The 12715-nt window shown below is 58.2% G+C and overlaps 5 protein-coding genes across 5 annotated transcripts; 2 read left to right on the top strand and 3 right to left on the bottom strand.

Annotated features, from left to right (window-relative positions):
* Positions 1-128: 128 nt before the first annotated feature.
* Positions 129-732, top strand: B0H18DRAFT_1117566 (uncharacterized protein; the record flags this gene model as incomplete). The annotated part of the gene is made up of 3 exons (XM_048033607.1): positions 129-279; positions 341-426; positions 478-732. The coding sequence occupies 3 exons, from the start codon at positions 129-131 to the stop codon at positions 730-732; spliced, it is 492 nt and encodes a 163-aa protein (XP_047895236.1).
* Positions 733-3129: 2397 nt separating this feature from the next.
* On the bottom strand, positions 3130-4473 carry B0H18DRAFT_1117564 (uncharacterized protein; the record flags this gene model as incomplete). Its single annotated transcript, XM_048033606.1, has 5 exons — positions 3130-3470; positions 3508-3884; positions 3943-4029; positions 4086-4294; positions 4354-4473. 5 exons carry the CDS (start codon positions 4471-4473, stop codon positions 3130-3132), a joined length of 1134 nt encoding a protein of 377 aa, XP_047895235.1.
* A 924-nt stretch (positions 4474-5397) lies between these two features.
* Positions 5398-6933, bottom strand: B0H18DRAFT_953686 (uncharacterized protein; the record flags this gene model as incomplete). The annotated part of the gene is made up of 6 exons (XM_048042205.1): positions 5398-5547; positions 5605-5971; positions 6024-6091; positions 6160-6173; positions 6236-6311; positions 6373-6933. 6 exons carry the CDS (start codon positions 6931-6933, stop codon positions 5398-5400), a joined length of 1236 nt encoding a protein of 411 aa, XP_047895234.1.
* A 1256-nt stretch (positions 6934-8189) lies between these two features.
* B0H18DRAFT_998265 (uncharacterized protein) lies at positions 8190-9774 on the top strand. The gene is made up of 5 exons (XM_048045490.1): positions 8190-8439; positions 8566-8871; positions 8934-9139; positions 9200-9538; positions 9754-9774. The coding sequence occupies exons 1-4, from the start codon at positions 8351-8353 to the stop codon at positions 9433-9435; spliced, it is 837 nt and encodes a 278-aa protein (XP_047895233.1). The 5' UTR covers positions 8190-8350; the 3' UTR covers positions 9436-9538; positions 9754-9774.
* Positions 9775-10926: 1152 nt separating this feature from the next.
* B0H18DRAFT_953684 (uncharacterized protein) lies at positions 10927-12297 on the bottom strand (the record flags this gene model as incomplete). The annotated part of the gene is made up of 9 exons (XM_048042204.1): positions 10927-10989; positions 11019-11092; positions 11175-11408; positions 11438-11522; positions 11575-11764; positions 11965-12020; positions 12072-12085; positions 12109-12128; positions 12242-12297. 9 exons carry the CDS (start codon positions 12295-12297, stop codon positions 10927-10929), a joined length of 792 nt encoding a protein of 263 aa, XP_047895232.1.
* Between the last annotated feature and the right edge of the window lie 418 nt (positions 12298-12715).

Here is a 12715-nt window from a genome sequence, read left to right as displayed (position 1 = left end):
GCCCTCCCGATTACAGTTTGGTATGTTTCAGGCCCTGACAATTCGTCACACCCTAACAAACAGCGCAATAGTAGAAACAATATATATTAGTATAAGTATCAATGATGTACAGTGTGCTGTGCTCCAGGATGGGCACCAAAAAAATCCCTCGCGAGCATCCCCGCAAGCTCAACATCCTCCATATGCTCCGTCCCACGCTTGCGCTCCTCCACGACATCCACGACACTCTCAAGAATCTGCGGTGTCCTGCAGCCGAGCATACCCGTGGTGAGCACGAGGGTGTGCATGTTGGTGAGGTCGTGCAGCAGTCATGGGCTTGTGAAGAACGTATATACTATAGAGCCGTGCAGAGGTCAGGTCGCGCTTGCGCAGGCGAGCGACTCCGTGCGCGGGATGGCAAAGAGCTGGAGATTTTGGATGGCGAGCGTTACGTACCACAGCTGTGATGGCAGGTAAGCCTCATTCACCTCCACCAAGCCCGCGCCGACGCAGGCCATGTTCGACAGAATCCGCACTGCGCCCGCCGACCTCGGACTCACGGACGTGTACAATGGCTTGCAGGCTCTGGAGGAACCAGCTGCAATACGCACGCAGCCTCCCATGGAGGCTGAGATGGTCATCCTTGCGACAAATCGACATGTTAGCGGCAATGTTTGGGAAGAGGAGGAAGGGATGTACGAGCTGCAGTCGACGCCGTCGATGATCGCGGCACGCATGGCACCGCCCGTGTAGCCCGCGGCGACTCTACTGATCGATGTGCTGCCGTTCGTACCCACCGACGCACCATTCGTGTTTGTTGACCTGCCGCCGTTCGTACCCACTGGTAGTACTACCCACTGACACGGCCCTATTCATCCCTGCTGACATGGCCCATTTGTACCTGCGGACGCGCCGTTCGTGCTGGTCAATGTGCCGCTGTTTTTGCTAGTCCAAGGGCTGGTCTGGGGTGGGTAGAGGTAGAGCTGTGGACGCAGTGAGTGAGCTTTGTGGGCGCCCCCGTAAAACCAACGTTTGCGTCTATTTGTTGCCTCACCAGATTGGGCAACCCCGATGTCGTCGGGCTGTTCCTGGCCAATCAGAACACGTTTAAAGGTCCCACTGAGAGCTGCAACATATCGCCGACTCGTGTTCGGGTCGTTTTTGCACTATGTATGCATGTCTTTTATGCTACAATAGGGACTAGATACATGCCTAGTTACATATACCGGAGGAATACAAATATGGAGGTGCAGTACAACACAAAAGCTGTTCTTGTATTCGGTAGGGATGTCTTTCTACACTAGTGTAGTGGTTCTCTGAGTTGCGAGCCATGAATCGTCTACTTCGGGTGGATTGGCCGCGATGGCTGCTGTATATGCATAGAACATGTTATTACTACCATTACAATGTCTCTATTTACTAACATCTTGGCCGTGTCTACGTGCAGGGGCGGTAGGGCAGTCGCCTGGCGCACTCACGGTTGGCGTGTGTTGCGTGCCCCGGCCCTGCCCACCGTCGCGCTCACTCGCTGTTCACTCACGCGCCCGCCTTCTGTTCGTCGGCCGTGCTTGCGTGCTGGGCATTCGCCCTGCACGCTCGCGGTCGCCGTGCGTGTAATGCTCATCCGCACTCTGTGCCCACGGCCCGCCCGCCGCTTTCCCTCTCACTCGCTTTCCCTCTCGCTCGCTTTCCCTCTGGCCCGCCTGCCCTCTCACTCGCCCACCCACCCACTTTCCCGCTCACCTTCTCTTCTACTCGCCCACCCACTCGTCTCCTTGTTTGCTCATCTCCTTGCCTGCTCGCAGCTCGCCCACTTGTCCGCACGTCCGCCCGTCCGCACGTCCGCCCGTCCGCCCGTCCGCTCTCCCGCCCGTCCGCTCTCCCGCCCGTCCGCCCTCCCGCCCGTTCGCTCTCCCGCCCGTTCGCTCTCCCGCCCGTTTGCTCTCCTGCCCGTCCGCCTGCCCCTCCCGCTCGTCCGCCCGCTCGCCTGCCCATGAACCCGTTTTCCCGCCTGCGTGTGCATCCGTCGGCTGTGTCTGCGTGCTGGGCATTCGCCTAGCACGCTCGCGGTGGGCGTGTGCTGTCGCCTACTCACTTTCCCGTCTGCTCGCTCTCCTATCCATCCGCTTGCCCACCCGTCCGCTCGCTTGTCCGTCTGCCGGCCCGCCCGTCGGCCTGCATGCCCGTCGGCCTGCCCGCCAGTCGGCCTACCCGCCCCTCAGCCTGCTCGCTCGCCTGCCCTCGCGTCCATGTGATCCGTCCGTGGGCTGCGTTTGCATGCGAGGCATAAGCCCTACGCCCTCGCGGTCGACACGCGCGTTGTACTCCACGTCGCCGCCCTGTAAACAAGGTCAGCTCGCTCGCTCCTGTGTGTGTCTGCACTCACCTCGTTGCTAGCGTCGGCTATATCTGCATGCAGGGCCAATCTCTGCATGCTCGCTGTTGCCATGCGCGCTGTTCTCTAACAACGTCGGTGACCGACGTGGGACGGTGGAGTGGAGGCTGGTGGAGGTCGCAAACGGCAAGCGGAAGCGCTCACCGCTCGCTCGGCTCGTTGCGGGCTCCCCGGCATGGCCGAAACTGACGCCACGTAGCAGGCAGGGCGGGATCGTATGTACCTGATCTCAGATGCCACTGACCCCGATGTTCATCCATATCGGGCAGCTCGCATCGCGCGCCAGTGGTGCTGCCCCGCCGCGGGCGAAGGGACCGGGCTACCCCGGCGCCGCTGCTATATCGGGTAGCGACCGACGGCGCCTCGTTCATACATGACGGCGCCTCGCTCATACATGAGCGAGCAGTCACCGGTAAGTACAGGCCTTTCATGTATACACCCTTTTGCGCTAACTACAGGTATTCTATACATTGATATGCCGGTATAGCCTGGAAAAATCGAAAGGTGCGATTTCAGCGCCTATTCTGCAGCGCCAGTTTTGGCGGGCGAACACAGTCGCTCATTTGCAGACGTGCAGACGACATGTTCCCGCCCTCCTTCTGGCCTTGAAATATTTAAGGGTGTGCTCAAGATGTATGAAACTAAGTCTAGCAGGTTAAAATGGGAAAACCCTTTGTGTTGCGGGTGCAGGACAGTAATGCAAACGTGATTGCATTACCGGTTCAGCGTCAGTAGCAACCACCACCGCCCGAGCACTAGCAGCGAGGAGAATCCGCACCCGACGTCTCCTGGCAGTGGGATCTAAACACCTCGTCCAGGCGGTCTCCCATTTGTCTCCACACGCCGGCTGCTCTCTCCGCGTCCTCTGGCATCATGCGGACGTAATGCGTACCCAGTTGATCTTCGACTTTGAGCATCGGATGCTCCATCTTTGTGTAGCAGTCCCTCAACATGTCTTGTACTTCCGTGACATGCATTGGCATCTTCTCGCGGATGAAATTCAGGATCTCCTTCATCTCATTGTAGCTGTTTATTGTGATGGGGTACTTCGTGGGTAGTCTCCTCCACGCCTGTAAAGCGGCATGAGCGAGATTGACTTGATACGCAGTGACTTGAACGAGTCCACCACTTACCGTGTGGCGCGCTCTTAGCGTTGGTGTTACTGAGGTGTGCATGAACAGCGTCGGCAAGGGCAGTGATGACGTTAGCGACCGGGTGAACGAGGGCTAGGATCTTCCCGATGTGGGAGATGAGTTGCACGACCGCTCTCAGGATTTCGGGGAGGGACTCCCGTATCTTCGCCCATACGATGTGCCAGCGCAGATGAAGAAACCAGTGTTTTCCCTTCTCTCGTATACTATCGATCTGCTCAGCTACGTCATGCAACGCACTCTGCAAGGCGTCGATGTGATGGCAGAACTCGGAGAATGATTCGCGGACGCTCTGTCCTGTGGCGACGACGTCCGCGTCTCGCGCGACATGCCCGTCTTCCTCGACTTTTGCGGCATTACTGTGTGCTCGCCATTTGGTGGCAGAACAAGATGTGAGACCTGGTGATCTTCCTGGACAGTTCGAGCCCTGTGTTGGTTTCTCTTTGCACCGTTGACATCGCGTCCAGGAGACCCTGCAACTTCTCTCGCTCCCAGTCGTGTTTGCTGTGACACTATGGTCAGCTCATGAACTACGGAGTGATACAATGAGCACAACGCACATCAGGTCGTCAAGCATGACTTTTAATCGGTCAACCTCTTCTTTGCACTCTTCGAGCGCACTCATCGACTCCGAAGCTTCCTTCACTATCCTGATTTCTTCTCCGGGAACGCCATCTCCGGGCAGCATTCGCTCGATGGGGATCGACTGTATGTTAGTGGGCGAATCTGGCGACTCGGTTCGCGTGCCAGCCTCGATGCCGTCGTTGCTCTAGTACACATACCACAGCATCAGCAATCATCACAGCCGTCCGAACAAGCGACATTCACCTGTGCGATGACGATCACTGGTGCACCATTGACGAGCCGCTTTACTATACTATGCAGGTAGTCAGCGTTGTACGGCTGCGCACTGCCAGTGATTGCTTCGTCAAGGACCGTAAGGGACATGGCGAGAGGGGACTGGGGACTGGAGAGATGTTCGGGTAGTAGGCTGCTGCGCTGAGGGAATATCGTCCAGCAAACCGCGATCCTCTATATGCATCGTGGGTGCAGAGGAGTCCATAGCAATTTGGGGGACTACGACACTTAGGTCTTTGCTCAGGAAAGTCCATTCGCATCCTTGCAGTGGCTCGCAATTCAATCTGTGGTCTAAGCGTCAGTTGGTGGCGGCATGTCAAAATTACTGATGAAATCGCCGCAACCTAACTTACAACCTGCAGCACACGCCCTTCCGCTCACTGAGACCGGCATACAATCCACAACGCACAAGGACGACCGCACATACACTTCCCTGCACGAACGAGACACCCTTATCTGTGATGGGCAGGCCGGGGGTAATATAGCGGGCGCGTCATGATCTCAGCGGCACACGCCACGAGTTGAGTGGAATGCACAGAAGGAGGTAATCTGAAACGAGGACCAGAAGGACTGTATTGACTCACGGTTTATATTCGGACAGTCTACGCGCACTGGGGTATCTTCTGCCGCAACGCTTCCTGGGCCACACTCGTGTAGCGAGCCACAGCTCGACGTGCTATAAATACCACGGAGGACTTGTTGAATCGTAGAAGGAAGACTGATACACACGTTGGCTCCGTTGTGTGGTCCAGGCAATGCTGTGCCTTGAGCTGGTGGCCATCGGTAGTGTTCAACGCAACAGAGTGAAATCGGATGTCATCATACACGTTGAACCGACCAAAGCGCTCGAATCCGGGCTCCGAGGGGTCTGTGTCCTAAAGAGACTATGTTAAACCTCTAGTTCAGCCTTTTAGCACGTAAGTTACCCACCGACAGGGAACATTAAGACTTCATATCCGCACTTGGTTCCAAGGAAAGGTACACACACCTTCGCATGGCCCGTGTCAAATACCCTCAGGCCACCGGATCCTCAACCCTCAACAGCACCTTCTCTCCGCCCGCACCTCTACCCGCGGTGCCCAACACCTCCCTCACCCTCTTCCCCGCCTCCTCGTCGCTCCACCCGCCCTGCACCGTAAATACGCTATGCTTCGGCTCCCGCAACTGCACATCACCGCGTCATCAGCACCGCCCACCCACGACACCCGCACCTCCACGCACCTTCATCCCCACGAGCTCCCGCAACAGCGCCTCCCGCTCCTCCCGCGCATGCTCCTCATACCAGCGGCTCATCCAGAACCCCCGCGCGACGAGCCCTCGGAAGATCAGCGCGCCCGTCGGGAGCCCTAGCGGCTTCTTCGACATCGCGCCGTACGACACCAGCTGCGCGTCCCGCCCGAGCAGGCGGAGCAGCCCCGTCGTCTCCGGGCCCGACACGCAGTTCAGGAGGAGGCGCGGCGGCTGGCGGGAGGTGAGATCCTTGTAGTGCGCGACGAAGGCTCGGTCGGTGAGCTCGTCGTACGTGTGCGTGTGTGTCGCCCCGAGCGCGGTGAGGTGTTCTTGAAGTGCGTTGAGATCCTGCTCTGGTCTGGATCCAGTCGGTAAGTACGTGTGAGCCGCAGATTGGAGAAGGGACGCACCGCTTGCGGATGAAGTTGAGTGTGCGGATGCCCTTTTGAGCCGCAATTTGGATGACGAGCTGGCCGACCTGTGCACGAATGACAATTCACCAGGCATGGATAGACGTTAGATATTGGATGTTAGGGAGAAACGCACCGCGCTGTTAGCACCTATGTCGCCGCACGTGGAGCAGCCCGTCAGATCCATACCACACAGTTAGCGCCGGGCGCACCATTCTGCACGATCCAGTCGCCCTCCTTGAGCTGCACAAAGTCTCGCAGCATACACAGCGCCGTAGTAGGGTTCACCTGTACGCATCCAAACACCTCAGCTCACACCGGCCATCGCACGCGACTTGCGCACACTCACAGACAACATCGCCGCTGAGACCTCGCCCGCGCCCTTGTCCACCCTGATCACATCCCGCTCACCCACCTGCCGCGCACTCGCCCATGTCCCCGGTTGCGTCTTCGCGAACACAACCCAGTCCCCGACCTTCAGCCCACCCACGCCCTCGCCCACTGCCGTGACCTCCGCCACGCCCTCGTTCCCAGGAACGTACACTCCTCCCTCCTCGGACGCACCCTGCACGGGCTCGCCGCCCGTAACGCTGAACGCTTGATCACCGTGCGACTCGGGGGTGAGAAGTGTTTCTGGCGTGGGCTTGTTCGGATAGACACCCTCGACGACGTTCACGTCGCTCGGGTTCACGGGCGCGAGCCGCACGCGTACGTTGACGAGCCCTGGGCTCGGCGGTGGTAGGGCGCGGAAGGTTTGGGTGGAGAGGGCTTCATTGAGCGCGCCGTGCTGTCGGAATATGAGGGCGCGATGCGCTGAGGGTCCTGCGGTCGTGGCGGTCGATGAGAACAGGCGGGAGGTGGCGAGACTCTTTGCGCGTGAGAGTACGCTGCTCGCAGTTGTGGTCGACATACTGTTCAATGATCTAAGGGGGTGTCAGACAGTACAATTGCTGGTGCGGGCTGCAAGTGAGTTACATACTGAACGGCCTCATGACAACAGCCTGAGGAGGGCCGTGACTTGGCGTGGAGATTGGCTCCCGCTATCTCAGATCGTAGATGGGCAGCCCGATGCCTTCTGTTGGCGGTTTGATCGCCGACTCGGAGACCGTGTCCCGGGAGGTCGCCCCAGTTCGACTTGAGTTCGACCCTGTCAGATCATGCAGCATATCGGCCGCGGGCGAAATGACATTGAGAAGGGCAACACGGCATCAATCGTATTTCAGACTTCCGACTATGCGGCATATGAAGTACTAGTAAGGCACGAGCTTGACACTAACCTTGAGGCCTGCTGGTCGAGAGCAAGGGAGCTGCCGGGAGCGGACGCGAGCAAGAAAATATGCGTGGAGGTTGACGTTGAGGGGAAAGGTACGACAAGGGAACAAGCAGCCGGGCTCGCTATAAGTACATATGGGGTGGGCGAAGAATTCTGGAACATCGAGAGCGAAAAAGGAACAGATAATGACACATTATAGTCATGTAGGTGGACAACGACGTTCGAGACCGAAACGTGACGCGTGGCGAGTGAGCAACGCAGGGTGGTGAGCGAGAAGTACCGTGACAGCTGGAAGTCGAGCAATCGGTGACTGAAAAGAAAGGCACGGTGCCAGATAAAGAAGTAACTATTCTGCAGTAAGAGAATGATCACCCGTCCGGGCGATGAATGGATGCCGCAGCTCCTCCAGGTTCTGGCCTTCACAGTCTCAAGGCTTCAAGAGGTCCAAATATTCAAGTTGGATGTTGCGCGTTAGTCACGAACCATCGTCTCGGTAAGTACTAGTAGGACTCAGCATTGAATTAGCAGCTCGTGAGCGGTGCTATTCGTTATATAATGCAGCTCTCCGCAGTGAATCTTCCTTTATTAGCCATTGTATGCGAGGATTCTGAGTTTCTGAATACATCAGAGTCTGGATTCCGGTAAACCTCAGCGTTACAGGCGCGGCGCGCGCGTCCTGCCACTGGTTGGACGTATGCGGTCACGTGGTCGCGCAACCTTCGTACGGTGCGTATGCACCGAGCATACCCGGCGATTAATGCTGCTCATGGCATTGTTCTTCGCATTCGCATCTAATTCGTGCTATCTGTGCACCTACTTATGTTAATGAGGTTATCATGGTGTGGCGATTTTCCGTTCTCAGTTTAAATGTGAGTGGTTCTGGAATGGGAAATCACATGCTTACATACGCGTCACCGGTGCTGCGACGCGTGACGTCACCTCGTTCTCACCTTCCTCACGACGCCCGCCTCCTGCCTCCGCCTCCGTCTACTCTCCTTCCTTCACCCGTATCTTACGCAGCGTAACATTTCTGACAACTTAATCAAGTTGAAACATGGAAAATCCAGCAGCGGAAATTGAGGATGTAATCCTCGCCATCACCGCTTCACTCAACCCGGAGATCCAAAGGGCCGCCATCTACCGGTACGCATCCCTCTGCTTTACTTCACTCCCTACGGCTGATTAGACACCAATTATCTGTCTAACTTTACAGGTACTTCGCCCCCGACGCCTCCTTCCGCCACCCCCTCTGCTCCGTACCCCCTCCAGCAAGCCCCCCACCGTCTTTCCCCCTTCGCAGGCCTCGCCTGTGCACTACTCCTACCCCCTCTCTCTTCCATACTTGAACAAGCTCCCTGTCTTTGTTGTTCGCCTGCTCACACCGACCGGCATCGCGACCTCCTCGAGCCGCGAGACGATCCTGCGCGTGTACCAGTGGTACCGCGTGTTGAGCCCGTACCTGCACGTGCAGGTGAAGAAGGTCGTGTACGACGAGCCGCGGAAGGAGATATACGCCGAGATTGTGCAGCGCTTCCACGTCCGGTGGAACGTGTTTATGCCTTCCGCGGAGTCCAGGTGCGCACCCTCGTCCTTCCTCGGATACCCACCAGCGTGCTGAACGGAGGATATCGGTACAGGCTGATCACGCACGTCACGCTGCGCGAGCTCCCGTACGCGTCACCGGAGGGGAAGCCGCTCTACGTGATCGCCGCGCAAGAAGACTTCTACCACCCCGAAGACCTCCTCACCTTCGTCGCGCCTCTGCTCGTCCCATTCCTCCTCGCCCTCCTCCTTCTCGGCACCTGGGCGTGTGTCCTAGGCGCGTGGTTCGGCGGCGCTCTCGGTGCGTCTCGTTCTTCTCTCTCCTTTGACACCCGACGCTCACAGAACCGCTCTGCGACAGGGTACTGGAGCGTGAGGCCTGGTGAGCGCGGGAAGGACGTGGAGCTGCAGCACATTGGCGAGAACGCACCGCCGCCGGAACAGGAGGAGACCTCGTACGCGGACGTGACGAAGCACGGGCTCGTCAATGGGAAGAAGGGAAGCGACGAGGAGGAGGCGGAGGCGGAGAGCCCGGTCGCGGAGCGCGCGAGCAAGGAGTGGCCTACGCCGGAAGAGGCCCTTGAAGTTCATGAGTGATGCGTGGCGGGTAGGTCCAATACCGTGATGAGGAAGAGGAGCGGAGGGTGGTGCAATATGTATGTGTTCTGATGTGCGCGAGTCGTGCACTGGTAGACTGTAGATCGTGATATATAGCCTCGTCTTTCTTGTAAGTTGGCAGTAGTACATGGACTCGACTCGAGGTGGTGCGCCTCCGCGTACGAACGGACTGTAAGCATCCCTTGCGGCATGCTACACGTCGCCGTCTGTACCTGCGCACTGTGAGCAACACGATATCTGCAGAAGACCAGCATCGATGCGTACAAGGGACTGCTACGACGCGACAGTACGATGGTACACGTCCTGAGCCACCCGTGCGGCCGCATCTCAAAGGCGTCCCGCCAAGTCCTCTACAGCTCCGTCCGTCGCAGGACTTCCGACAGCCCCGAGAACGCAGGTCGGACAGCTGACTCGGAGACTGGGACGTGCTCTGGACATCGGCGAGCCGAACGCGGCCTCGCGCAGGTTGAGGACCGAACGGGAGAGGAGGACGGTCGTCGCGCTGCGGCGGAGTGTAAGCTGTGCTGAAGAGAAGACACAGTGGAAACGACGGTTCGGAGGACGTACATGTCCATGTCTGGGACGCCATGCTCTTGCAACCACGAAGTCCGTCTGCGCGAGTGTCAGTGACCGAGTACTAGGCTAGCCTGCGATATCGGCGAAGACGTACTGGTAGGATGTACACTGTAAGGATGAGGGCGTTGATGAGCAAGAGTACACGTAGACCACACTCCGGGCCCTCAGCGCGGGCGCCGGAGGGCATCTGCGACAGGCCGAGTGAGTTCATCCTTAACAAGCTTGGTACGGATACTCACCGCCTCACATCAAGAGGAACTCTGTGACGCGTTCAGCCTCTTTTTTTTTTTTGGTTGGAGGGCCCGATACCAGGCTACAACGAGGCGACGCTCGTTTCCTCCCGGGGGAAAATGCAATTACGCACGAACTCTCGCGAGAGAGAACAGTGTAGGACTCAAGACCGTCATCGCACCAATGTGTCGTCGTCGAGATGTTGGTGGTGCTCTGGTCCGCTTGCTATACCCACTAAAAACCCCCGGGCCGCCGGACGCTCGAGAGGACCCGGAACCTCCGACGGCGGATCGCTCGCATTGTCGGCGAGCTCGAGTGACAGCGCGTCTGGGGCACGAATGTCGGAGGGGAGTAGCGGTGAGATGTATAAGTTATGATGAACGTATCTACAGCTTGAGGTTTGGCTCGGGTGTTCCTGCGACAACGTCAGAGACACTCTGCGATGATCGTGACGAGCACTTACGTTGCACCCTTGCCAGGGGCGCCGCTCATGTTATTTTTTCTGTCTTTTGCAGCGACGCCCCTCTTCCTGGTACGTTTGTGCGCTAGCACGATGCAGTAGCCCGACGATGCGAGCGTGCACTGACGGCAGGGACGTCCCCGTACCATGATGACGGGCGAGCCCACTGCAGGCAATCTATCTGCCGTGCTGCCATCGGTGCTCTACGTCGGCGGTACGGTGCCTCCGGCAGCCCGCCGCATGGGCAGGCCACCTCGCGCCAGAGGCTGGACCCTTTCGCACACAAACGACGTACCAGGGATGTCTTCCGCCCGATTGGGGCGATCGAGGATTTGGATCCGGAATTCCGGAGTTTTCGCTCGGGCGATCCTGCGAGACCAAAATTAGCAATCGTCTACGACCTCTCCGCGACAAAGACTCACATTGCACCCTCGCCAGGAGCGCCGCTCACCTGATTTGATGAGCGACGCCCCTCCCCAGTATGGTCGTGCGCTAGCCAGCAACGGTAGTCCGACGAAGCGGGCGTGCACCGGCGGCGAAGACGTCCCCGTACATGTTCGACGTAATGACCCGGCATAATCTCGTTGACAGTGAGCGTAACGCCCCGTCTCCGCTGATGCACGGCGTCGTCGGTACGGTGCCTCCGGAAGCCCATGCCAGAGCATGAACCACCTCAAACCGGAGGCTGGACCCGTTCGCGCAAATACGACATACCAGGGGTGGTTTGTGCCCGATAGGCGGTAGAGGATTTGGATGCGCTCGCCGCGGACCAATTGGATCCTCGACGTCGAGACGTGGCCTACAATGACGGTGAGTCGAGCTGGAAGTCAGAGACGACGTTGAGCACTTACGTTAGGCCACGTCGTCCCACCCGCACGCCACAACTGGCTAGCCTCGTGGTCTACCGACGACGCGTCGGGTCTCGGACCAGTCAACGGCGGAACGGTCCCCGTACAGAGTCCGTGCACCGTGTCCCTGCGGAGGCGCGTATTCGCGACACTCCTGACCCTTGGTGCACGTCTGCAGTACAGCTGCTTCCAGCTACCGACGACGCGAGTAGCCGGGCCTACGTCGCCGCTATCGTGCGGACGACGGTAGACTGGACGGTCCCATCACCAATTGTGCAACGTACGGGTGTGCCCTTGCGGGACTTTGGGCCGTCGTCTGGCATAATTCGTTGAACCCGTAAGGGATTTGTTGTTGCATAGGTTGGTCATAAGTCGCATAGTCTTGAGGCACACATATTGATGGAAGTCTTGGCGCACACAGATGCACTCGTCGTCTTGATGGACGCTATCTATCATCGCGGTCAGTCGTGATTGCATGACAAGATTCAACATTGACTTACTTTGTTGTCGACACCTAGGACAGCCACTGGCACGCACCAAGAGACGTGTTCGCTCGTCTGAGAGGCGGTCGCACGGAGATGTGTGGCGTCGCGCAAATGGCAGGTGGGAAAAAGGCAGGAGAGTGCAGAATACGTTAGTAAGTGCTTTGCGCATCGATAAGTAAACGTACCTAGGCTGCCGGTGCTCTGGACCCCGGGCCGGCCCCAAAGCCAGGGTGTGGCGCATCGTAGTCAAGGCCGACTTCCCCCATCCACGGAATGCGACTACGTGCGAAGGCCGAGTGGCGGGTGGTGGAAAACTGGAGGCGCGTCCGACATGGTGGTCGGAGGGCAAGAGGGAATGGGGACGAAGTGGCGTTCACCTCGGGTCCTTATACGCCTCCGTGTGGGTCCATATTTGGTCCTGACAAACAGTCAGCCGCACCTATTGTCCGCCATTTCGGGCTCAGCCCTTGTGATCGATTTGGGTAGCTGTTTGTTCTCGCTGCCTTATCGATAATCAAAGCCCTACTAGAAGCACGGACCACGCTGTGGGCGGTGCCCTCTATCATCATGGGTTCTCCGAGCATCGCGACGGCCTTGTTTTCTGCGACACGGGCCGACAGCGCTGCTTCGTTGGAAGACGATGACAAGGATGGCTGATC

Source organism: Fomitopsis serialis (assembly GCF_022376445.1).
Source record: "Fomitopsis serialis strain Sig1Antser10 chromosome Unknown B0H18scaffold_21, whole genome shotgun sequence".
NCBI lineage: Eukaryota > Fungi > Basidiomycota > Agaricomycetes > Polyporales > Fomitopsidaceae > Fomitopsis > Fomitopsis serialis.
The sequence above is the reverse complement of the archived record's forward strand: the minus strand, read 5'-3'. Positions and strand labels throughout refer to the sequence as shown.